This window comes from Lynx rufus, unplaced genomic scaffold, assembly GCF_022079265.1.
Source record: "Lynx rufus isolate CCGP_SWC_20201006 ecotype Redwood Valley unplaced genomic scaffold, mLynRuf1.p SCAF_50, whole genome shotgun sequence".
In the NCBI taxonomy this organism is placed as follows: domain Eukaryota; kingdom Metazoa; phylum Chordata; class Mammalia; order Carnivora; family Felidae; genus Lynx; species Lynx rufus.
In genome coordinates this window covers 617,837-641,069 of record NW_025814868.1, presented here as the reverse complement: position 1 = coordinate 641,069, position 23,233 = coordinate 617,837, and the positions used below count along the sequence as shown (strand labels likewise).

The 23,233-nt window shown below is 66.6% G+C and overlaps 1 protein-coding gene across 1 annotated transcript; it reads right to left on the bottom strand.

Moving 5' to 3' along the window:
* Positions 1-1,168: 1,168 nt before the first annotated feature.
* On the bottom strand, positions 1,169-21,824 carry TSPAN4 (tetraspanin 4). Its single transcript, XM_047100639.1, has 9 exons — positions 21,787-21,824; positions 18,158-18,256; positions 14,419-14,498; positions 4,708-4,899; positions 3,432-3,506; positions 2,399-2,500; positions 2,172-2,303; positions 1,991-2,074; positions 1,169-1,454 (listed from the first exon to the last, which is right to left on the bottom strand). Exons 3-9 carry the CDS (start codon positions 14,479-14,481, stop codon positions 1,386-1,388), a joined length of 717 nt encoding a protein of 238 aa, XP_046956595.1. The 5' UTR covers positions 14,482-14,498; positions 18,158-18,256; positions 21,787-21,824; the 3' UTR covers positions 1,169-1,385.
* Positions 21,825-23,233: the final 1,409 nt, after the last annotated feature.

Below are 23,233 nucleotides of genomic sequence, written 5' to 3'. Positions count from 1 at the left end.
TGAATCTGGAGACCAAGTACAGGCAGCAGGTGGGGTTTGGCCGGAGGGTGGGGACCCTGGGGAGCATGGCTGCCAAGGCAGTTTGCGGGCCCCGGGGGAAGTGGGGTGCGGGCTGGAGCCTGAGAGCTCACGTGGGCTGCGAGCGAGGGACAAGCCTCCTCCGTCGGTCCAGCGAGAGCAACCTGGCGGTGGGACAGGTGTGTCTGGTCACATACTTGGACGGGGGGGGGGGCGGGGGCGAGCTCGGGGAACAGCCCGAGGGCTCCTGGGAACACGGGGTCAGATGGGGACCGCCCTGCTGGACGTGGGCTGTTTCTGTTGGCACTCCGGGAGTTTGTTGCCGGTGGGTTAACCGTGTGCCCAGAGATGACGGGCTCATGTTGGTTCTGGTGGTAGGTTCACTGGTGGTTTCCGTGGAGGGAGGACAGGTTGGGAGACGGGGGGAGGGAGGACTCGGCAGTCTGGGCTGTGTCTGCGGCCGTGGTCAGCGTTTGGCTGCGCGTCAGCAGTGTGTCCACCACACAAGAACAGTGACACTCGGGGGCGTCCCTGGGAGGAGCAGGCAGAGGGCAGCACCCTGGAGCCAGCAGCAGGAGTGGGGGCTGGAAACAGATTCAGGGGCTCCTCCAGGAGACCAGCTGCCCCTCTGACTGGGCCCAGGGATCCTTGCCCGGCTCCTGATGGCCCCCGTACAGATAACACATAACAGTTAAGGGGCAAAGTTCACAGCATCAGACCCCCGGGGGGCAGGCAAGGCCCTGGGGCTAGATGGAGGGGCCTCCCCGCGGCAGGGGACAGGACTGGAAGAGCCGAGAGTGGGTCAGGGAGGCACAGGGCCGTTCCGAGGTGCCACTGTGCCACTTTGTGCATCTGATCTCGTGGAGTTTGGTGGCTGCACCCGTGCACGTCCGGGAACTGCACTCCGGGCACTTGGTGGGGAGCCACGGCCGCACAGGGTCTGTCTGGGCACAGCACCCCCTCCAGGGGTCACGGTGGCAACAGACACGGGGGCGGCTGCTGTCCACGCGCTTTATTAAGACATCCCAGAGCCCGCCCTGGCTCCGCTGTGGAATGTGGTTGGCGGGGCTGTCCGCCACGAGCACCAGGGCCAGCGGGCGGCCCTTCACCCCCCCCCCCCCCCCCGCGAATGGCCCCAGCCCTGGGGGAAAACACTGCTCTGCAGGACACACGGATCCGAGAAGCGCCAGAAGCCCCTCCCACCCCCAGCCCCGCGCCTGCTGCCCTGCTGCAGCGCGGTGCTCGCGGGGCTAGCTGAGGGTCCCCTTCCCTGTGCCCAGGATGGTGCTGAGTCCTGCAGCAGGGAGAGGCAGGTGGGCTACATCCTTCGGCAGCGAGGTGGGGGGCGGGGGTGGCGGGAGCGGAGCCTACGCACAGTAGGTATCAGCCTTCACCACCTGGCAGTACATGGTCATGGCGAAGGTCAGACCCAGGATCTGCGGGACATGAAGGGGGGCTGGGCAGGACTCCAGGAAGCCAGAAGCACGGACCTACCCCCCAGCTTCCCGGGTGGCCTGCACCCCACTTCTCTGGGGGTGCCCCCCAGCCCTGGCAGTCAGGCCCATCCCGGCCACATCCGTGAGCCATCGCAGGGTCCGCCCACCACAGGCAGAGGGGGCTTCCTGGGACTCGGCCCCGGGACCTGCCTCTCCCTCAGCTTGGCTCCCGTGGGTTCCGCTGGCGGCTTTTTCACGTCCCTTTCACTCAGGACTTCCCTGGGGGCCGGGAAGACCACCTTCACTCTGCACTGGGCAGTCCCATGACTCCCACCCACCACAGCCGCCGGGGGTTGGGCCTAGGACCGCAGAACAAGGCCGGCCTGCCTGTGCCTGAGATGTCAAAGGTCACCTCCCCAGGGACTGGTCCCCGAGCACCCCCCATCAGCCGCGTGGGCTCAGGGAGCCTGGACCCGGGTGCTGACGAGCTGGGGTGCTAGGTTGGAGGCCGGGGTGGGTCTGGGCACCCAGCGTACCTGTACCAGTGCCGTGCACAGCCCGAAGATACCCACGGCCAGGAGGTTCTCCTGGAGCCACATCTTCACGGTCTCGTAACACGGCTGGAGGAAGAGAGGGTGTCACAGGGGCTTCGAGATCAGCCCTCCGCCCCCGGGTCCCGGGGCCAGGACGGGAGGGAGGGGCGATGCAGGCACTCACCGCCTTCCACCAGGTGCCAGGTGCGTGGAGTCCACAGCCGTCGCTGAACTCCAGGCAGCAGGAGTCGGGCACACGGGTGGCATTGTAGACCTCGAACCAGTCGGTGTAGTTGGAGACCCCGCAGCAGCGGAACTGCAGAGGGGCGGGCGCTAGGAGGGCCGGGCCGGCGGGTGGTCCCTGTCCCCCTCGCCCGACCTGGCCCGCCCCGCCCCGCTCCCCGGACTCACATCGGTCTGGATGATGCTCCAGGCATTGGTGAGGCCCACGTTGCCCGGGGCGCCGTACAGGTGCAGACCCTTCTTGAGGTCTCGCTGGGCGTACCTGTCGACCTGCGGGTGCAGCGGGCTCAGCCGGGCCACCCCACGGCCGGCCCCGCCTCCCGCATCGCGTCGAGGCCCTGCAGGTGCCCCGTGCCCCGCCCCCCCTCAGAGTCCTCGCCTGCCAGAAGCCCCGCCCCCGCGTCGGGGACTCTGCCCCCGCCCCCTGGGGCGAACTCTGTGGTCTGGCCCAGGGTGAGACCCGCCAGCGTGAACCGGCGTGCGCTCAAGGTCCGGATACCGACAGACAGGTGCAGAAACCCGAGAGCCGTCTGCACACACGGGTCGTTTGCACACGTGGCTCCGACCGTCGGCCGAGAGGCCCAGAGTGACAAGGAGCACGCCAGCCCCAGAACGTGGCTCCCAGGACCATCCTCCAGGGAAGGAGCCGGGGCTCCCGGAGAAACGGCTGGTCCCGGGCCCGGGGCAGCAGATGCCAGGAAGGAACGAAGTGCCCACCAGCAAGTGTACTGAGGGGAGGCCGCCAGAGGGACACAGGAGGAGCCAGAGGCGAGCTCCCAAGGGGCCGAGGTGCCCACATGAGAGCAAAGTAAGGCCTAGAGTATAGCCCGGAGTGCGAAACACGCAAAAGAGCCCTCAGTAACGTAAATAAATGATTAAGCAAGTAAATGGAGGCAGGAGATTTTCCCAGCCAACAAGCATGGCGCTGAGGACAGTAGGAGCTCAGCACAGCTCCCCTGCCACCCACTCCCGGAGCCTCCAGGGAGTCCCGGAGTCCCCTCCAGGCCTGGCCTCTGGCAGCTGTGCCTAAAGCTGAGTCCCCAGTGGGTGGGATGCCCGGGACCGCTGCCTGTCCATACAGAGCGTCCGCGCCGGGCACAGGGCCTGTGACTGCCATTGTGAGCCCCGCCTGTACCCGTCACCCACGGTGCCATGGCCCTTGCCGGGTGGTGAGGACAGAGGGAGGGAGGAGGTGGCCGACCTTGTCAGTGTAGGCGAAGAAGAGGATGGTGATGGTGGCCTCCAGCAGGAACACCAGCAGCAGCAGCACAAAGAACTGCGGGGGAGACAGGCCCCAGCGACTTGGCCCCCTCGGCCCCTGGCTGCGCCCCGGCCCCTGGAGCCTTCCGAGGGTGGGGCTGCGAACCTCAGATGCCCCAGTGCTGGGGGGAGCCCCGGCCGGGTGTCGGCTCCCGGAGACCAGCACGTCCCCTGATGCTGCCACACCCGCCTCGGAACCCTCCCCTCCGGCTGGGGGTGGGGGGGGTGGGGCCTCCGGTCTTGCTCGGGAGCACAACCTCACACCTGCAAGCAGACACCTGTGCCACGTGCCTGTGTCCCTGTGGTGGGCGGGTGGCTGGGGCGATGCCTAGGGGGGCCCTGGGGAGGGGGTGTCCGAATGCAACGGCCCTGAGCCCAGGGTCACGCTTCTCAAGAAGCGGCCCCACCTGACTGCACAAAGCTTGCCCACTGGGTGGCAGTCCCCCACTGAAGCACCCCCTGAGGCACAGCCCTGACCTTGGCCACAGAGGCCCCAGGCCAGCCGAGCAGCAGAGGCATCCTTTGTCCGCCGTGCCTTTCCTGCAGACAGGGACGGGGCCAGGAGGTGGGACCATGCGGAGCAGGCCCTGTCCTCTCCTGGGGTCCCCGATCTGGCCTCCCCTCGGTGTGGGCTGAGGACTCCGGGCCCACCCTGCCCCCAGAAAGCCCCGGGCCCTGAACTCCCAAGTCACCCTGTGGGGAAGGCTGAGGTCAGGGCCCCACACACACCACGGCTTCCTGCCCCAGGGCAGCTGGGGGCGCAGCCACACCCCCACCTGCCGCTCCAAGGGACCAGAGGGGCCCCAAGCCTTGATGGCAGCATCTGGACACACTGAACACCTGGGGGGAGCTGCGCCCTCTGAGGCCCCACCCTGGGCAAGGGCTCCTCAGACAAGATCGATGAGCGTGTGATTTAGGACTTGGAGCTGCCCGAGGCCTCGGCCAGACATATTAATAGGTGAGGAGCCCGGCCCGGGGATCCTTCTCCGCCTCCGTTATCTGTGATTAATGTTCCCGACGACGGAGGGGAGACGCAGCCTGCCTGTCAATGGGCCTCCGAGGCGGAGGTGGGGACCGCGAGCCTCTCAGCTGAGGGTGCGGGGGCAGGGAGTCCCAGGAAGGGTGTTCTCAGAGGAAACAGGCCCGGTACAGGCTGCACCCGCGTGCGTCTGTCTTGTCAAGGGGCTGCCACGGGCCACGGTGTCAGGGGCACTCACGGTGAGCAGCAGGCACTTGTTCTCCTTGATGGCCCCGATGCAGCCCACGAAGCCGATGGCCATGACGAAGGTGCCGGTCACGATGAGCAGGTTGGCAGCCGACAGGGACGGGAAGGAGGAGGACAGGGTAGCAAAGTTCCCCTGCGTGGCAGCCAGCCAGATGCCAACCCCGAGGATGCCGCAGCCCCCCAGCTGGCACCGCCGGGACAGGGGAGAGGGCGGTGAGGCCGACGTCTGTGTGCCCCACACCACCCGGAGCGACACCCGAGGGGCCCTGCACACCCTCGCCCGCCCTGCTGACCTCCCAGGACCAGCCACCCCTCCCGGTGTCATCCCAGCAAGCCGTTCCCCCCTCAACACACCCCCAACCCACGGCATCAGTGACACGGACCCCAAGGCCCCCCACCTGTGGCGCTGGGGATACTCTGTCCCAATGACCCTGGTGAGGCAGCCTGGGCAGGGGGCCCCAGGGCTCCCCCGAACACCACCCCTCCAGGAGGCACCCCCCTCTGCCCCCACAGCCTCTCTGGACCTGGATAGTCAGGGAGACCATCCCTGCAGACCCTGCCGGACCCCACGCTCCCCTGGTCCTAGAACCACCTCCCCACGGGCCCCTCTGGTGTCCCCAGCTGTCCCTTCTAAGTGTGAGCGCCAAAGCACCCCTCGGGCCCCCACGTGGAGGCCAGCGCCAGAGTGCAGCAGGGAGCCCGATCCCGACCCCGGCCGCCCCTCTCAACCACTGGAGCTTTTACTGAAAGTCATCATTGCTCTTATTACAAAAACAAAACGACAGGAAGGAGGAGCAGAAGGCAGAGTGAAGAGTTGGGAGAGGGCCCTCGGCCTCGCATGGTGACAGGAGAGCAAGGTGGGCCAGGGCTGGCTAGGGGGCCCCGGGCTCCGGCCCCCACCCCTCAGACGCTGGGGCTAGGGCCCTGGGTGGTCTCAGAACGGGACGGGAGAATGTGTTCCAGGGTGCGGGCTGGAGGCGGTTAGCCCCACTAACACCGACCAGCACCTAGACCCCAAAACCTGGGCTTCAGTGAGACCGCTTGGGGACCCAAGGCTTTCCCAGGCTCTGGGAAAGGCCAGCCTCCTCACCGTCTGGCCGGGCCCACACGGCCTCAGCCCCCAGCACACTCCTGGGCGTGACGTCCCTCTAAATTTTTTTTTTTTTTCAACGTTTATTTTATTTTTGGGACAGAGGGAGACAGAGCATGAACGGGGGAGGGGCAGAGAGAGAGGGAGACACAGAATCGGAAACAGGCTCCAGGCTCCGAGCCATCAGCCCAGAGCCCGACGCGGGGCTCGAACTCACGGACCGTGAGATCGTGACCTGGCTGAAGTCGGACGCTTAACCGACTGCGCCACCCAGGCGCCCCTGACGTCCCTCTAAAATCACCCTAAATGCCCAGGACAGGCTGGGTCGCAGGCCCCAGGGTATACGGCATCCACCCGGGGCTACCACAAGCCCTGCACACCCCGCACGAGCTTCCTGAGCCCAGATGGCCAGATTCCACCCCATTTCCCAGACAAGTAAACTGAGGCTGGGAAATGAGCCACCTGCCCTGTCGGTCGGAGGCAGAGCCAGGGGGAGCCGGGACTACCCGCACGCAGCGCCTCCCCGAGCCTCGCCGGGACCCCACGGGCTCTGAGGCCCCTGCCCGAGAGGCCTAACCCCAAGTGCGCTGGCTCGCCCCTTCCTCCACCAGCAGGTCAGCCTGCCCCAGGGTCTCCACGACTCCCTGGGGACTGCGCACACCATGCAGTAAGCCAAGCTGGCGGGAGACTGTGATTATGGGGGGGATCCCTCTGGGCCTCACCTCGGGCCGAGTGGGGCAGGACAGCCCCCCAGCTGAAATGGCCACCACCATCGGGGGGGGAACCAGTCAGCACAGGGTGAACACGCGGGGTTCTGCACCACCCCCTCCCCGCCCCTCTTGGCACCTTCGACAGAAGCGAGAACTTCCGGCTAGAAATTGTAAACGACACCTGCTCTGAACGCTGCTGGCTCGGGACAGCATCCAGGAAGCTGGGGCTCCTGCTTCTGGTCTGAGGTCATCCTGCTTGTTTGAGCCCCTCCCAGAGTAAGGGTGGGGGTCTGCAGCTCAGGCAAGGTGCGCTGGGGGCGGGGGGGGGGGGGCTGTGGTGCCGGGTACCTACCAGGCTCGGGGGACCCTGGTGCAGGGGCTGACCTGCCCACCATGGACGGTGACCTCTGCCTGTGGCCAGGGTTTGCACCTGGGAGGCCACCTCTGTGCCGTAACCAAACCCGGGGCCATGACCAGGTGCCAGAGGCCAGGGGGTCAGGGGAGGCTCAGAGGTGGGAGGGCAGCCGGGGGACCCGCCCAGAGGAGGGGCTCCCTAGGCCTGGATGTGTGCCCCATGTGAGGACCCAGCTGCCTGGGGGGGCGGGGCACAGCTCCAGAGCAGGACAGGGTCCGCTGGCTCTATGGGGACGCACGTGTGCCCACACCTGCAGGATGGGCGTGACTTCCATGCGGGATGCAGACAGGCCCCCAGCCATGGTGCTGGCCTCAGGCGGGGCCGCAGAGGGGACACCCAGCGCCTCTGGGCACCCCACACCCGCCTGCGACGGGCACCACTCGGCGCCACGGGGCACAGAAGCAGCTGAACATGCCCTGGCCCGCCTCCCGCCCCGCCTACAGGTGAGAAGCGGAGCCAAGCCCCTCCCCCGTGCCTGCTGGGACAGCCAACACCTCGTCCCCACGGCCTCTGGGATCTTCAAAGCCCCAGGGGAGGGTTGAAGCTGGGGCCACCGAGTAAGGTGACTGGGGAGGGGCCCGGGTCAGGGAGGGCGTGAGGGCGGGCCACCTCCCCCTGGAGGGGGACACAGTGACGGCTGCCATCTCCAGGCCTCACCCCAGCTTGTCCCCCACTTTGGGGGAGTCACATCTCTGAGCTGAGCCCCCAGGACGGTGGGCAGTCCCGTGCGGCAGGTCCCCCGGCAGAGGACAGAACCGTTCCCTGTGCTTCACAGCCCGACTGTCTGCCTTCAAGGACATCGGCGGACGGCTCCGTCAGCAGGAAAATGAGCCCATCTGAGCGCCCTCGCCCCATGGGGACACGTGGAAGGGCGTGGGGAGGACATCGCGGGCAGGCGCCTGTGAGGGAGGGGCGGTCCGGGTCCCCGGAGTCCCCACCCCCAGCCCTGCTGGAAACAGATTTCCTTAATCAACACCACAAAACGTCCCCACCTGTCCACCCTGAGATGGCAGGGGAGATCCACACGGTGACACACACAGCCCACACTGTCACCATGTCACCCCACGCTGTCACAGACACCCTCGCCGTCACTGTCACACACACAGTTAGACACCCTCACCGTCACTGTCACACATCACCGTCACAGTCACCCCTCACCATCACTGTCACACACACAGATACCCTCACCATCACTGCCACACAGGCTCATCTCACAGACGTGCTGCCCTACGACCTGTCAACCCCATAAGCTCCAAGGCCCTCCGTGTTCACGCAGACCAGTCACCAAAAACTCAGACGCACACACTAACAGAACGCATACACGTAGTTAATAAAATTATCTGTAATTTTGAAAATGTTTCTGCATACGCAGCTTTTAAAACATTTTGGCAGGAAAATTACAGCCTCCGAGTGCAGGAAGAAACAAGCCCCTGTTAGACTCGGACGCAGAACATCAAACACGGGGTAAGTGGGGCTGCGGTCGCCGGGAGGCCAGGACCCCACCGCGACCCTGCAGATGTCCAGCCGCGCTCACTGCCCGGGGCACTGGCTGGACCCTCCTCCCCAGCCCAGCTGGGTCCCGGGAGCAGAGCCCACGAGGCCTGAAGCAGGAGCCCAGCCCCACGGTCAGCCGTGGCCTCCCCGACTGCCTCCCATGCACCCCGAGCACATGCCTTGCCTCGTGTCCTCACCTGTCACCGGCCCCATCCCGGTCCCTGGCTTACGCTCCCCGTCCTGCGGTCCCCTCCCTCGTCTGCATTTTTCAGGTTGGCCCAGGGCTGGGGCACAGGGACCGCATGGTCAGCGATGCCGCCCCCTCCGGGCCCATGAAGGGGCAGGTGTCAGGAGGCCCTCTGCCACTGCCCCTCCGGCCAGCAGATGGCAGGACAGCCGGCCACGTCCTCGGAACACAGCGGAGGGCTGGGCGCCCACAGGGGCCACGCTGTGCCTGGAAGCCCCTCGCCTGGCAGCCGGCATGGCCTTGGGGGGGCCTGGGCACGGCGAGGTGTTCTACCACTCCGGGCCAAGAGCCGCCAGGAGGGGACCCCGTCTGCACGAAGTTCAGGAATGGCAACCTTCGTCCGCCGTGCCGGAGACCAGGTCTGCAGCTGCCCAAGGCCGGGGGTCAGGGACACTGGGTGACGTGGCCTGGGGTACCTTCCGGGCTCACAGACGCGCTCCCTACCTTGGCTGGAGATTGTTATCTGGGTGAAAACTCAGCAGGCCGCTCGCTTAAAATCCACACAATTGCCTGCAGTTAATTTTCTTAACCGCCGGCAAGCTCCCGGCGCCATCACCGGCCCCGTCGGCTCACCCCCAGCCGCGGCAGCCCCCCGCCCCGGCCCATCAGGGGACAGCCCCACCGCCCGGGGACCCCCTGAAGCCACTGTCCAAAGAGGAGGGGTTGGGCCGGGGAGCAGAACAGCCCTGGCCGGAGGCTTCGGCGAGGTCCCAGGTGAGGAGTTGCTCACTGGGCCTCAAAAGGGTCTCCAGGGCCACAGCAGCTGGGGGGGGGGGGGGCGCCCGGCGGGCTCGGTCGGTGGAGCGTGGGACTCTTGACCTCGGGGCTGTGACTTCGAGCCCCGCGTGGGGTGTAGAGATTACTTAAAAATAAATTTAGGGGGCGCCTGGATGGCTCCGCCGGTTAAGCGTCCTGACTCTCGATTTCGGCTCAGGTCACGATCTCACTGTCGAGTTCAAGCCCCAGGTCGGGCTCTGTGCTGGCAGTGTGGATCTTGCTCGGGATTCTCTCTCTCCCTCCCTCTCTCTCTCTCAAAATAGATAAACTGTTTAAAAAGAATCTTTAGAAAACAAATTAAGGGGCGCCTGGGTGGCCCAGGCAGTTAGGCGTCCGACTCTTGGTTTTGGCTCAGGTCACAACCTCGGGGTTTCACGGGTTCAGGCCCTGAGTCCGGCTCTGTGCTGACAGAGGGATTCTTTCTCTCTGCCCCTCCCCTGCTCACGCTGTCTCTGTTTCTCTCTCAAAAAAAATTAAATAAAATTTTTAAAATATATTAATAAAATTCAATTAAAAAAAAAAAAAAGAACAACAGCCAACACTGCTTGCGGGGCGGGGAGGGGACGGAGAGGCCATTGCCAGGTACCTGGGGCAGCGGGGGACGGGGCTGGGGGGGTGGGAGGCGCCCCACCGCAGGTAGAAAGACGGGACCAGGGCTGCAGATGGCCGGTGCAACAGGGACACGGCCCCCCTGGCTGCTGCATGGGCCTCCTGACCTCCGAGACCCGCCCCGGCCCTCAATGGCTGAGGCCACATCTCTGCCCCAGACAGAGCCCACTCCACCCCTGCCTTACACGTAGAAGGTTCTGTCCCTGGCCCTCCCTCCCAGCAGCTGGACTCCAGGGACACCCACAGAGCCCGTCCGGGTCACTTGGGTGGACGGGCCCAACAAGCACCCGGCACAGAGCTGCAGCTGCCTGGACTCCCCGGCAGGGCAGGCAGGGTCCCCCAGCTCCCCCAAAGCTATCAGGGGAGCCGCCAGCTCCCCAACAGGCACACGGGGCCTCCGGCGTCAGGGCCTCTGTTCAGAAATGGATTGCTGCCGCTTAGAGCGCGTGCCTACTGTCCCCACCGTGGGAGCGAGGGCTTGGTCTAGGGGGCTGGGCCCAGAGAACTGGCACCTGCCGGGCCCCAGGGTCCCGGTCTGTCCCATCAGCCAGCATCTGGCCTGAAGGATGAGAGCGTCCTGACCCTTGACTTGACCAGGGCAGTCAAGCACCCCCACCCCCAGCACCTGCTCCCATCCCAGAATCTACCTGCCCTCCCTCCGCCCATCACAAGACTGCCCACCTACCCCTACTTGCAGCCCGCAGGCAGCGGGACACCCCTGCCCAGCCCTGTCGCAGAAAGAAACAGAAGCCAGGATACGAGGATGCCCCCAGCACCACCAGGAGGCCGGAGCCAAGAGGAGGCACAGGGTCTGAGGACTGTGACCTCAAGCAGGTCCCCGTGGCATGCCTGTTCCCCCAGCTGTAGGGAGGACTGGGGGAAGGTCACGGCCCCCAGCTCTGCAGAGCCCTTGCCACCACGGCTCCCCTCCTCCAGCAGTCTTAGGGGCCTTGCCCAAAGGCCAGTGACAGCAGACCGCGCCACCCACTTGGACGTCACCCACGGCTCATCAAAGAGGAAAACTCAGGGGCCCACACGTGGTGCCGGTGGACAAAGTGCATCCTGGGCAGCAGGAGACGGCAGGCAGGGCTCCGACCCCCACCCCAGCCACGCAGAGGGCCCCTGAGCACAAGTGCAGGGAGAGGAGAGAAGGGAGCAGCTCAGAAGTAGGGGAGGTGTGGAGAGCAGGGGCCCTCAGCTTGGCTGATCCAAACTGGGGAGGAGTTGGGCCGCAAGGCTGAGGCCCGGGCGCAGGCCCTGGCTGCGGGGGGACGCAGAAGCAACCTGACCTTGCTGAGCTCAGCCCTGCCTCCCCCCAGGTCCACCCCCAGGACCACCTGGGCCACAGGGACTGCCCCCTGGGGGTAGCCCTGAGCACTCTGACCCAGGCAGGGAAGAGCCAAGAACCGCTTTCCTCTCGCCCACCCCCTGCGGCCTCCACCTCTACCTCTGTCATGGTGAAGGCCTGAACTCCCCAGGGGCCGCGTAGGGGCTGCACACCCCACCTGCCCCCTGGCCCCATTTTAGGGACTCTGTGCACGTCTCAGAAGAGCTCCCTGTGCCCTAGGAAGGCCTCATCTGCCGCGGGGAGGCAGGACGGGAGCCGCCACCCCCCTGCACCTCTGTTCCTCCCCTGCGAGTGTCACCTGTGCCTTCCCAGCTCCCCCGTCTCAGGGCACCCCAGCTCCAGGCACTGGTGACAATAAGCAGGCCTGTTTCCTTCCCTGAGACAAGCCAATGACCCAGGCAGGCTACACAGGACCAGGACAGACAAGCGGTGACTCTTTCCTGCCCTGCAAGGACCCAAGGCTGGAGGCCTCAGTCCTGCCCGCCCAGACCCGAAGGAGCACCCTCAAACCCGGCACATGAACAAGAGTCTTAAGTAAAAAAGGGTCTTAAGTCTTAAGTAAAACGCTTAGGCCAAGCGTCTCCCGAGCCAGCCCCTTCCCCATCCTCAGAGCACCGCCCCCCCCGCCCCCCACCAGACACAAGGCCCCCATCCCACCCCCACGCTGCAGCTGATGACCTCCCCACTAGCCAGGGCGTCCACGGTGGCCCGGCGGGGCTCTGCAGGGTGAGGTCAGGACTGGCACAGGTGAGCATCTTGAGGTCCTGCCCCGGGGACGCCCCTCCCACTACCTGGGCCCTGATCTTACAGTGAGCTCCAGTGGGTGCCGGTGTGGTCCGTCCCCTGGTCTCCCAGTGACCGTGGGAAATGGGCCGAGGGGCCAGCACCCCCAGGTAGCCAAGGGGCTGGGGTCCGGGGAAGCGGGGCCATAGCCTCTGGCCACCTGCACTTACGTGGCACCTTCACAGGGACCCAGACTCCTGACTTCTCACCACACCTCACCTTGGGTGCTCCCTGTGCACTGTGGGCAGGCCAGGATGCCCTTCCTGACCCACTGGTCTCAGACCCTGTCTGGACACCACGCTGGCACAGGGAGGGGCACATGCCAGCAGCAGGGGCCCAGTTTGCTGGGCAGGGAGCTATAATTGTATAATAAAAGGGAATTGGATTTTCCAGCCCAGGAGGGGGTCCCAAAGGGGTTTCTGATTTACTCGTTTCCAGGTTGAGGACGTCATCCATGGCAGGGACTGGCGAAGCACGTCTGTCCTGTAGCCAGTACGGTCCCTCCTTTAGGGTTCACAGGGCAGACACAGCTCTGCCTGGGGACCCGTTAGGGTGGGCAGCTCTCAGACCACCGAGGATGGCAGACCAGGGACAAAGCCAAGTCTTGCCTACTTCCCGGGACCAGACTGTCTCTGTCCCCCATCCCACCCCCCACCGCTGCTCCCTCCAGTCAGTCCACCAACTACACGGTCACCACGGTCAGATCTGGTCACCTGCGGTATCTCCCATCAGGTTGCCCTGGACGTGCCGACCCTGCCAGCCACTCCACACGGGCGCCCGCTGCAGCTGGTCAACATCCCGCACCAAGATGTTCGCCCCTCCACACGCCTGGGCCCGAGCTCCCGCCGCCAACACCCCCTTCCTGGCTGCTGGCCTCAGGGGTACTTCACCCCAGACCTGGGCCTCATCCCTCCCAGGATCCCCTTGTAGAGAGAGAGCGAGCCCTCGGGGTGGCCACCTCGAAGCGGGCATCTGGGCCCGGAGCCTTGGGTCTCACCCCGAATGCAGCCCGGGCTGGCTGCCCCTGCCTCCCAGCGACCCCTGATGCCCCCCCCTCCACAAGCTGGGAAGAGAAAACTACAGCCCAGGATGGAAGGGAGGTGAAGAAAGACGGACCCGGGATTCTGGGCATTTGGCCTTAACGGGACTGCGTGCAAATGAGCGTGTGCAGGACAGCCGCCTCGCCTCGCCTCGCCTCGCCTCGCCTCGTGGGGTCCAGGCTGCAGCTAACGCCACACCCCCTTCCTCCTAGCTGTGGGAAGGAGGGCTGGCTCAAGAATTCACCATGGAGCAGAGAGTGACCTTGGCATCCTCCCTCCACCAAGCCTCGGGTAGCCCAGCCAGGGGACCCCAGCCTGGTCGGGTGGGACACCTGTCACAGCCAGAACCCACCATGCTCCCAACCATTATGGGGCTGGGGCCGGGTGGCAATTTTGTCAACTCCGTCATCGTGCCTACTCTCCTCTGGAGGAGGAAGGGGCCACCCTGTGGCACCATCGCCTCTGACCCTGGGCCCACACATCCCGTCTGAGCAAACCCAGCCCATTCAGCAAAAGTTCTGGGCACCAGCCCACACACATGCACACCGCGTAGGAGGAAGAGCCAGCAGGGAGGCCAGACACCTCCCCAGCACTCACGGTGGGTGGCCCGGCATCCTGTTCAGTGTCAGCCCCGGCCAGGGAGCTCACCCATGCGCACACACCCCCTCTCCCTTCCCACAGCACCTGCAGAGACTTGGGGGGGACCACCGGGCCCCCAACAGCCCCTCGGCGACCACAGCCCCTAGGCCTGGTGGGTTACTCCACTGGGAGGGCGAGGGGGGTCGAAGAAAGGACGCCGGCTGGCGGCGCGGAGGGAGAGAAGGGGAGGGGAGGGAGGGGGAGCGCCGGAGCTCCAGCGCACTGCCGGCCACGACCAGCACGCGAACCCCGGCGCAGGCGGGCGCAGGTGCGGGACACGTCCGGCCCCGAAAGAGGGGGAGAGGACGCGGGCAGAGCGTCGGCCACAGCCCCGCGGTACCGGAAGCGCGCCCCAAGGGCCGGTCCACCGGGCCCCCCGCTGGAGCAGCGACCCCGGGCACGCCACCGCCACCGCCACCACCCCGCCCCGCCCGTCTGCGTCCTGGAGCCTCGCCCCCCCATCCCTGCCGGAGCAGCGACTCTGGACCGTGCTGAGAGTCGGGCCGGGCCGGCGCCGCAGCCCCGGGCGCCCCGGGCCCGCCGCCACTCACCCAGAAGAGCAGGTTGAAGGCGAACATGAGGAACTTGACGCCCTGGAGGCAGCCGCGCGCCATGCTGCAACGCTTCAGCTCTAGGAGGAAGACGAAGGAGAGGTCCAGGTAGAAGAACACGTACTTGCTGCCCTTGGGCGACGCGCAGCGCGCCGGGGCCGCCCTGGGGCCGGGGTTGGCGTGCAGGCCGAAGAAGGGGCCGCCGTCCCCGCCGTGCCCGCACAGGCTGCTGTAGCGCCGGAAGGGGCCGCCGCGCGCGAAGCCCGGCTCCTTGCCCTCCGGCGACGGGCTGCGCCGGTAGGTGGACTCGTCCGTGCTCGAGCGGCGCATGGCGCCAGGGCCGCCGCCGGGCTCAGCGTCCCGCGCCCCGGCCCCCCGCCCCGGCCCCCCGCCCCGGCAGCCGGGCGCGCAGCTCCTCTCCGCCCCGGCGGCGGCCCCGGACACCTGCCCGGTCCGCGCGCCGCAGCCCCGGCCCCCGCCCCGCGCCCCGCGCCCCGCCAATCCGCGCCGGCCCCGCCCCCCCGAGGACCCCTCCCCTCCCCGCCGGCCCGCCTCGCCCGCGCCCCCCTCCCCCCCCCCTCGCCGCCCCGCCCCGCGGACCCTTCCCCTCGCTCCCCTCCGCCCCCCTCCAGGCCGCCCCGCCCCGCCAATCCTACTGCTCCGCGGGCGCCCGCCAATCGCATTCCCGGGGCGACGACCCCCCCCCCCCCGCCCCGCCCCCGGCCCCGGCCGCTCCGCCCGCGCCGGCGCCCCTGGCTCTCCGGGTCCCCGGGCTCGAGAGGAAGATGCTCTCGTAGGGCAGGGGCAGCCTTGGAGGGGGCCGAAGGCCACGGCCCAGGCAGCGCTCAGCCCCGGGAGCGAGGCCCCCAGCCTTCCGCCGCGACCGCTCTGCTCCTCCCCTCCCCCCCCCCCACGCCGGGCCTGGAGACCCCCGACCGCGCTCGAGATACCACTGCGCTATGCAAATGAAGGGATGGCCCAGTTGCTTTCTGGTGGTGACCTGGGGCGGCTTCGACTTTGATCCCCACAGCGAGAGAGCGCCTTACAATGTAGCCCCGAGCACGCCCTGGGGTGTGCTTTCTCCAAGCAGCATCCCTCACCTCCAGCCCGGGCTGGTGACGGCCGCGCGGGGACCCCAAAACCCGGGCGGCTCACAGCCTGGATGGGGAGAGGCGTCTGTGGGCACCGGAATCAGCCTGGGGTACCCAACCTGGGCGGGGGGGGGGGGGGAGAGGGAGGGAATCTTGCTGGGGCAGGAGGCAGGACTGCCGCTTAAAGGACGAGCCCCTCAGAGGGGCTGGGACGAGGGAGGGCAAGTGGGGAGGGTGCCCAGGAGGGCAGGTTACTCGGCAAGACCCGTGGGGAGGCTTTCGGACTTACAGAGAGGGGCGGGAACACACAAGAGGGTGTGGGTGATCACCGGGCACCTGAAAACAGGCGCGGATCCCCACTCCCGAGGCCCTTTGCTCCTTCAACTCAGCCAGGGTGTGCCGGCAGGGCTGCTGAGGGCAGACCCCCTGCCCTGGCCCTCGGCTTCCCTGCCGCAGGTCACACGCAGCCACATAGAGCCCCTCACTGCTTTGATGCCCTGGCGCCACTGTCTTGGCATTACTGGTCATTTTTGAAGGGGCCTCACAGCTCATCGTGCACCAGCCTGGCCTGGAAGTCAGACCCTGCACCTCCCGGACACATCCACACTCGCACGCAGACGCGGGCCCGAGCCAAGCTCACAGATTCCCTGGGTGACTTACATACACACGCTGGAACGTGCACTAGTGCCCCTTGCACTGCTGGTGTGCACACTAGCCTGTCACTCTGGATGTGCCATGTGCTCGTGTACAGGCACGCGTACCAGGAACTGTCTACAGGTGCATACACACACCCCCAATGGCAGATGGGGACAGTTGTCCCCCCCAGCTGCACCCCCACGGCTCACCCCACTGGTGGGGGCAGCATGGTCTCTGGGGCCCCCTGGTGTTTGGGGGGGGACGCATCAGCATGTAAGCCCGATGCCTCCTCCCTATCTGACCCTGGGCCTGCACCCCAGAGGCCAAAGGAGAGCTGAGCCCCCGCCTCTCAAGGCTCTGGGCCTGGGGGATGTGGGTCCTACACCTTGGGCTCAGGGCTGCAGTCAAGGCCTACCAGGTCGCCATGGGAGTCCACTGGCAGTGTCCCCCCAACGGGACGGTCCCAGACTCCGAAGTCCAAAGAGGGAAGGGCTGGCTCAAGGTCCCTGAGAGTCAAGTAGCAGAGGGGAGAGAGAGGAGGGGGTGGGAGAGACAGGGGAAGGAGGAGGAGTCAGGAGAGAAGGGAAGGGGAAAGTAGGAGCAAGGGTGCAGGGGAGGGGGTGGGGAGTGACACTGACAAGGTGACAAATTAGAGACTGAGTGGTGCGGGAGACAGCGGGTCTGGGGGGCTGTGCACAAGCCAGAGCAGGACTGTCTGGAGGGCTGCAGGCCGAGTGCCCTCTGGCAGCCCTGCTGGGCCCTGAGGCCCCCAAGCATGAACCCTCTGCTGCCCCCTGACGACTCTTCCGAGAACCGCAGCTCGGCCCCCAGAGCAGAGCTGGCGCTGGCAGGGAGTGGGGACAGGACAGTCCCAGAGTCTCTGCCTGTCTCACGCTGCTGGCCCACCCGGGGTTTCCCACGGCCCCTCTACCCTTTTCTTTTCCCAGAGTTCTTTGGCACGTCTGGGCCCCACGAAAGGGACACAGCAGTGACGTGCCAGGGTCCCAGTGGAGAAGCAGGTGGTGGAGGGCCCCAGGCCCTACAGAAACCAGGGACCAAGTGGCAGCCGATGAGCCTGGAGACCCCCGTGCCCCCTTGGCCCGAGTCAGCCAGCTCCACAGCCCAGGCCGAGGGTGGGCACTCAGGGAGGCCCACGTGTGAGACTGGGTGTTCAGAGTGCACTTGTGGGCGCAGGTGGGCCAAGGGAGGACCCGGGCGTGACTCCACCTCACCCTACGTGCCCCACACGGATACCACCTCCCCCCACCCATGCATCACCCCTGCACGCCACGGCCAGACAACTCAGGGAAGCACAGTCAGACCTCCAGGGGCCGAAATAAAGCCTGTCAGCTTTGTCCCCAAGGAGGCTGGGGCCAGAGGTGTGTGGGGACAGGGCCTGAGGGCCGGAGCCTTCCTTCAGCCTGGCTCCCTGGGCCAGGCTTCCAAGGATGCGGAAGTGGCCTTGGCCATAGCTGGGGGGGGGGGGGACTCCCCATGGAGCCCTGGGCTCCCCTCTCTACCACCCCCCCATCACGCTGGAGCGGGGCAGGGCAGGGGGCAGACGGGGGACAGCCTGGGTTCCCCCACTGGGCCCCAGCACCCAGCTCTATCTCACTATCTCACTCAGCTGTCACCGTCCCAACGTCCCCCACAACATCCCATCTACAAAACCCTACACCCACTCCCCCCCAGGTGACGAGAGTCCGTCTGAAACGACATTGGAAAACTCAGCCAAGGGTCTTGGGGCCAGTTGGAATGAGGACACGCATGCATCAGGGCTGAAGCCACGTAGGGGGGACCCTGTCCCCGAAGTCCAGCCTCGCCCCAATAGGAGTCCCCTTCCTCCGGCAGGCGGGGCCCCAATGAGACACATTCAGGAGACGGCATCTGGCTGGCTCAGACTCTAAGGACCCGGAGAGCATCCTACTGGCCAGGCCCCCGGGCCAGGAGTGGGTGAAACCACGAGGCAGCCCAGGTCCGCACCCCTACTGCTCGGCCAGGCTGTGACATACCTGGGCTTGCCACAGAGAAGAAGCCGGTGGTGTTTGATCCTCCTGAAAGTGAGCCGGCAGGTCGGCCTGCGGTCGATACAGCCAAGGCGGGCGGGAGCCCTGTGGAAAGGAAGGCGGGCACGGTGGAGGCCACACCGCGCCCTGCGCGGGGGCTCCCCGAGACGGGACAGGCTCCTGGGGGGTTAAGAGCAACCCTCCACTCAGGACCAGGTCCCTGCAGGGGCAGGCGAGAGCAGCTAGGGGGCGGGGGCGCACTGCCAGCCTCAGGGGACCAGCCGGGGGTGGGTGTCAAATAGGGCTTTGCTCCCGACCTTGGGTCGCTCGTCCTGAGACGCAGGCTTGCACACACACACAGCACGTGCGGGGGCCACGCGCGCGGAGAACACACGTGTTCAGAAGCAGGAACTCAAGCACAACACGGGCCATGTCGTGCTGTCCCACCCCCTCGAGGTCAGCCTTCGGGGTCCGCTTCCCCCGAGACGCTCTGCACCCCGCCCGTTCCTTCCCTGAGCCACCAGCCTCACTCTCTCCCCACAGAGCCAGCTGGGGGTGACTCACCAGGCCCGCTCATCTGCCATCGGCACTCACGGGAGGGTCCTGTCCTCCCCCACCAGCCAGGGTTTTGAGAAGGGGACTCCAAGGTCACACGGGGTGGGGAGGGGCGGCTCTGAGGGCATCCCAGCCAGGCCCCCCAATTCTCCCTCCTCAGACCAGGTGCTCCTTGCAGCCTGGGGGTGGGGCAGGCGGTCCTCTCGGCAGCCCAAGGGGGGACGGCACCACGGCGGCCATCCACTCCCTCACGCCCATCCTCCGTGGGCCACCCACTGCCCGCCAGTCCACCAGACCTGTGCCTGGGGCCGACGAGCAGACCAATTCCCAGCCCCTCAGCAGTCCCCGTGCCCAGGAATGAAGCGTCCACGGAGGGGTTTCAGGCCCGGTGAAGCAGCAAGGGCGATGGGGGGGGGGGCACACCTCATCCACTTTCCTTGATGAGCCCCCCCCACCCAGGGGCTGTGGGGCCCAAAGCCCACAGCAACATTCTAGAAGCTAAAACCCATGTATCATACCGTACCATGCCCCCACCCCAAGACCTGGGAACCGGGAGGGGCAGGGGGGCGGGTACAGAAGGGCCTCCTGGGCAGGGCCTAAAGGGCAGATCCACCAGCGGCCCCCCCAACCCTCCTGGGGCCCCTACGTGAGGAAGTCCCACGGCCAACACAAAGCTGAGGCTGGATGAGACCACTGCGCAGCCACACTCCCAGCCCTCGCCCCCAAGGCAGCCCGGGACCCTCCATGAATGACCTCTAGCCCTTCTGGCCCCCACGGTGTCCTCCATGAGTCCAGAGCCCCCCGCTCCCATCTAGGGCAGCCTAGACAGAACCCTGTGGTTGGGGCAGGGCACAGGGGTTGAACAGGACCGGGACCGGAGCTGTCTCCGTCTCTCTGCAGGCCCGGCCTCCTCCTCCAGGAAGCCTCCCTCCCCATTCCCTGCTCTGGGCTTCCTTTGCATGCAGGGTCTGCACGCCCACATCCCCCAGAGCGGAACCCGCAGCAGGGACAGGGCGGAGGGAGAGCCCCAAGACAAACACACCGGTGATCCTGGGCTGGGGCTTCTCGACTCTGCAGGGCAAGTGAGGGACCCCAAGGGAACCTAAGCCATGAGAAGGCCGTGGGCACCTACCTGGCCAGACCAAAGTCGCACTCAAAGAGGAACGAGCCCGAAAGCCGAAACAGAGATGGGGGGGGAGGGCCAGTGGCGTGGCCCACCCTGAGCCCCAGAAGCTGAGAGGCAGCAGGGGCCTGGCCGGGCAGCAGAGCCCCAGCAGAGGCAGATCGGCGGGGAGAGCAGAGCCGAGGCCTGCCCGGGGCCCCCCGGCCGAGCAGGCTCAGAGGCAGCTTGGAGGAGCCCGGAGGCCAACACAAACAGTCCTGTGCTGGCAGCCTTCCAGCTGCTGACCCAGCCCGGCAGGCCCGACGCCCACCCGGGCCCCCGCCCTGCACACCCTCCCCACACGGAGCCCAGGCAAGGCCACCCCCGCCACCCCCCAACTGCAGCCGCCTCCGGGGCTCGGAGACACCCGCTCCGGGGGAGGGGTCCCTGTGAAGAGGCCACCAAGGGGCCTCCAGGCTCTCCTGGGCCCAGCAAGGCCAACCCCAACCTCAGGTCTTCCCCCCACACCTCTGCTCCTCTCCCCCTCCCCCTGACCCTCAGGTCTGCTGGAGGTGGTGGTGGAGGGGACACAATTAGGACCCAGGGCGGGGGGCACCTTTCCACCTCCCACAGGCGCTGGGGGCCTCCTGCCTCTGGTAGCCAAGTGTGTGCCCACCCCTGCTCCCAGCCACCAAGGCCCAGACGGAGCAGGACCCTCAGGGAGCCCCAGTCGGGCCCAGGCGGCCCAGCTGGCAGACAGGCTCGTCCAGAGGGGGGGCGGTCGTCAGCTTAAGGCCAATCCAGCCTCAAGCACACCTGCAAATGGCACCACTCACGACCCCTGCGACCCCAGGGCCAAGGGCTAGTGTGGGTACAGCAGGCAAGCGACCCGCCTGGCCCTGGGGAGGCATCGGAGCATGTATGTTCACGGACCCCACCCCGTCCTGCGCACCCCGGTATGAGCACACATCCACCCAAACAAGAGGGGCCAGGGGCCAGGCCTGCAAGGTCAGGGTTTTGACCCTCCAGCTGGGCAGCTTCTGGTCCCACCCACTTTACAGATGGAGAAACTGATTTCAGGACCAGCTGACTCCCAGGCCAAGCTGGCCCTGCGGCTGGCCTGTTGACAGGGCAAGGCTCCGGGCCAGAGCCTCTCAGCAGCAAAAACTTCAGCCGCTGATCTCTCCTTGTCCCCTGCGTGCCCTGCAGTGACCCTCTTCTAGCAGGAAACGTGGCTCACGGGTTCCCAACCACATGTGAGCACAGCCCTCCCTTCCTCCCTCCCTATGCCTCCCACCACTGGGGATAGGATGCCCCATTCTCAAGAAATTGGCCCTCTCTCTGGCCGGAGGCCTGGGCCACATCTGTGCTGACACTGCACACCGAGAGGAGAAGCGAGGTCCCCCCACCTCCCACCAGTGCCCTAGGCCCCCATGGCTCCCTCCTGCCCTCTCTGAAGAGAGCCTGGCCCGTGGCACACACACACAGAGGAACGTGGTCACCCACGACAGAGGCAGGGGACAGGGGGCAGGGCTGACCTCTGAGGCTCCCCAGTGTCCCCTGGTCAGGGCTGAGCCAAGGCAGAGTAGAGACAGACGACAGGATCAAACGCCCGAAGGGGCCTCCGTGAACACCTATGTTGAGGGCACACAGGCTAAGGTGGGGCAGCCATGATGCTCCCCGTGGCCTCTCCTCTCCTCGGAAGTCAGAGAGCTGGAGGGAGGAGCCCGGGAAGAGGAGGCCACCGCCGCCCCCAAAACTACACACAGCTCTCAGAATTCCAGGAATGTCAACTTGGCTCCAGCCAGGATCAGGGCGGGAGGCTCATTCCCCTCACTCTTTCAGAGTAAACAACTGATCCGGGTAGGAGCATGGGTGGGGCAGGCCCTGGGCTCCTCCTCCAGGAAGCCTTCCACCCCCACCAGCTCCCCAAGGTCCACCCAGTTGAAGCCTGGATCCCCTCCCCTGTGTCCCTCACCTCCACAGTTGCCAGCAGCCTCTGCAGCTGAGCCTGGGTCTGCACCCAGGCCACTGTGACTCAAGGTCCCCAATCCTGCCCCTCTGTCCAGGGACAGGATGTGCGTCCAGTAGCGGTGGGGGGGGGGGGGAGGGGGGCAGCTGGGAAGGGAAGTGGCCTCACTCGTGGCTCCGCACGTGCCCGCGTGCGGGATGACAAATGCACTGGGCAGACTATCCAGGACCCAGGCAAAGGTGGGGGCACAGACGCCAGGCAGGCAGCAGCTCTGGCCAGCCCCACCCAGGCCTCAGGGGACCCTGCGTCTCCCTGCCCCTCAACTAAGACCGGAATCCATCATCCACCCATGAGAGGACAGTTAGCCGATGCCCGGGACTCAGCACAGGCCCTACTCACCCCTACCGGAGATCCAGAGGCCCCCGGCCAGGGACCCTGACAAGCCCCTCCCCACACACACACATACCTACGTCACAGGTGCCACTCTGTAACACATCCATCCCCCACAGCCCAAAAGTTTACCTCCTCCAGGGAGCCTTCCCTGCCTCTCACCGTACACTGCTCTTCCCCATCTCCCACACCAAGATCAAGGAGCTCACGTCACCCACCCCATTTCCAGAGACACAGCTAGACCTTCCTCTAAATCCTCTGTGGCTCCTGCCCCTTCACCCCTAGCTCCACCTCTGGCCCCAGCACAAACCTGTGGCCTTGAGCTGTCGCGCAGGTATAGCCTCCAGGCCTCCGTCCGAGGGTTCCCTTTGCCAGGATCAGTCCACTCCCTTACACACACTCAGGCTCACCCCCATGAAATCTTCGAGTTCAGCTCAAAAGGCACCTCTTCCACGACGCCCTCCCGGACCACCCACCCTTCTCCAGCCTCCCCCCTCTCCCGAGTCCTCAGAGGCCCGACGTCCCCAGATCAGAGGCTACCCAGCACTGCCTGGCCCAAGTTGGGTGCAGACCCATTCCGCACCCCACCCCCAGACCCTTCTTCGGGAGGAAGGGAGGGGGGACGCGGGCCGAAGCGGATCGCTGCAGCGCTGGGGGGAGAGGAACTGCCGCTGAGTCCGCCGCGCCCTCCCGCCGTCGGGGCTACAGGCTACTGACGGGCCGGGACCGACACGGTGCGGACGAGCGGGCCAGGCCACGGCTGAGGATGGGACCGCCAAACTCTGCCACAGAGACCCCCGGGCGCGCGCGGGCAGCGGCTCCAGGCGGGGAGGGGCGGCGGGAAAGCCCGTACGTGTCCGCCCGCCGCGGCAGGTCCCCGCCGGCCACCGGCCGGCTCCTCTCTGCCCCCCGTGTCCCACCCCACCCCACCCCCGCCGCGCGGGTCGCCGCGCCCCCGGCCCCGCCACTTGTTGCTGCGGCTAGGATCGGGGCTCCAACTCCGCGCGGGTTCAGCTCAACTCGGCTCCCGGACCCGGCTGGGGGGCTGCGGGGGGCGGGACCC

What these genes read in the sequence shown, in the direction of transcription:
- TSPAN4 (XM_047100639.1), bottom strand. Translation starts at nt 14,481, where the DNA reads ATGGCGCGCGGCTGCCTCCAGGGCGTCAAGTTCCTCATGTTCGCCTTC. An exon ending in CCTTCAACCTGCTCTTCTGG is followed by an intron (nt 4,900 to 14,418) that starts GTGAGTGGCGGC and finishes CGGCGGTGCCAG; the next exon opens with CTGGGGGGCTGCGGCATCCT. An exon ending in GGAGCATCATCCAGACCGAT is followed by an intron (nt 2,304 to 2,398) that starts GTGAGTCCGGGG and finishes GCCCCTCTGCAG; the next exon opens with TTCCGCTGCTGCGGGGTCTC.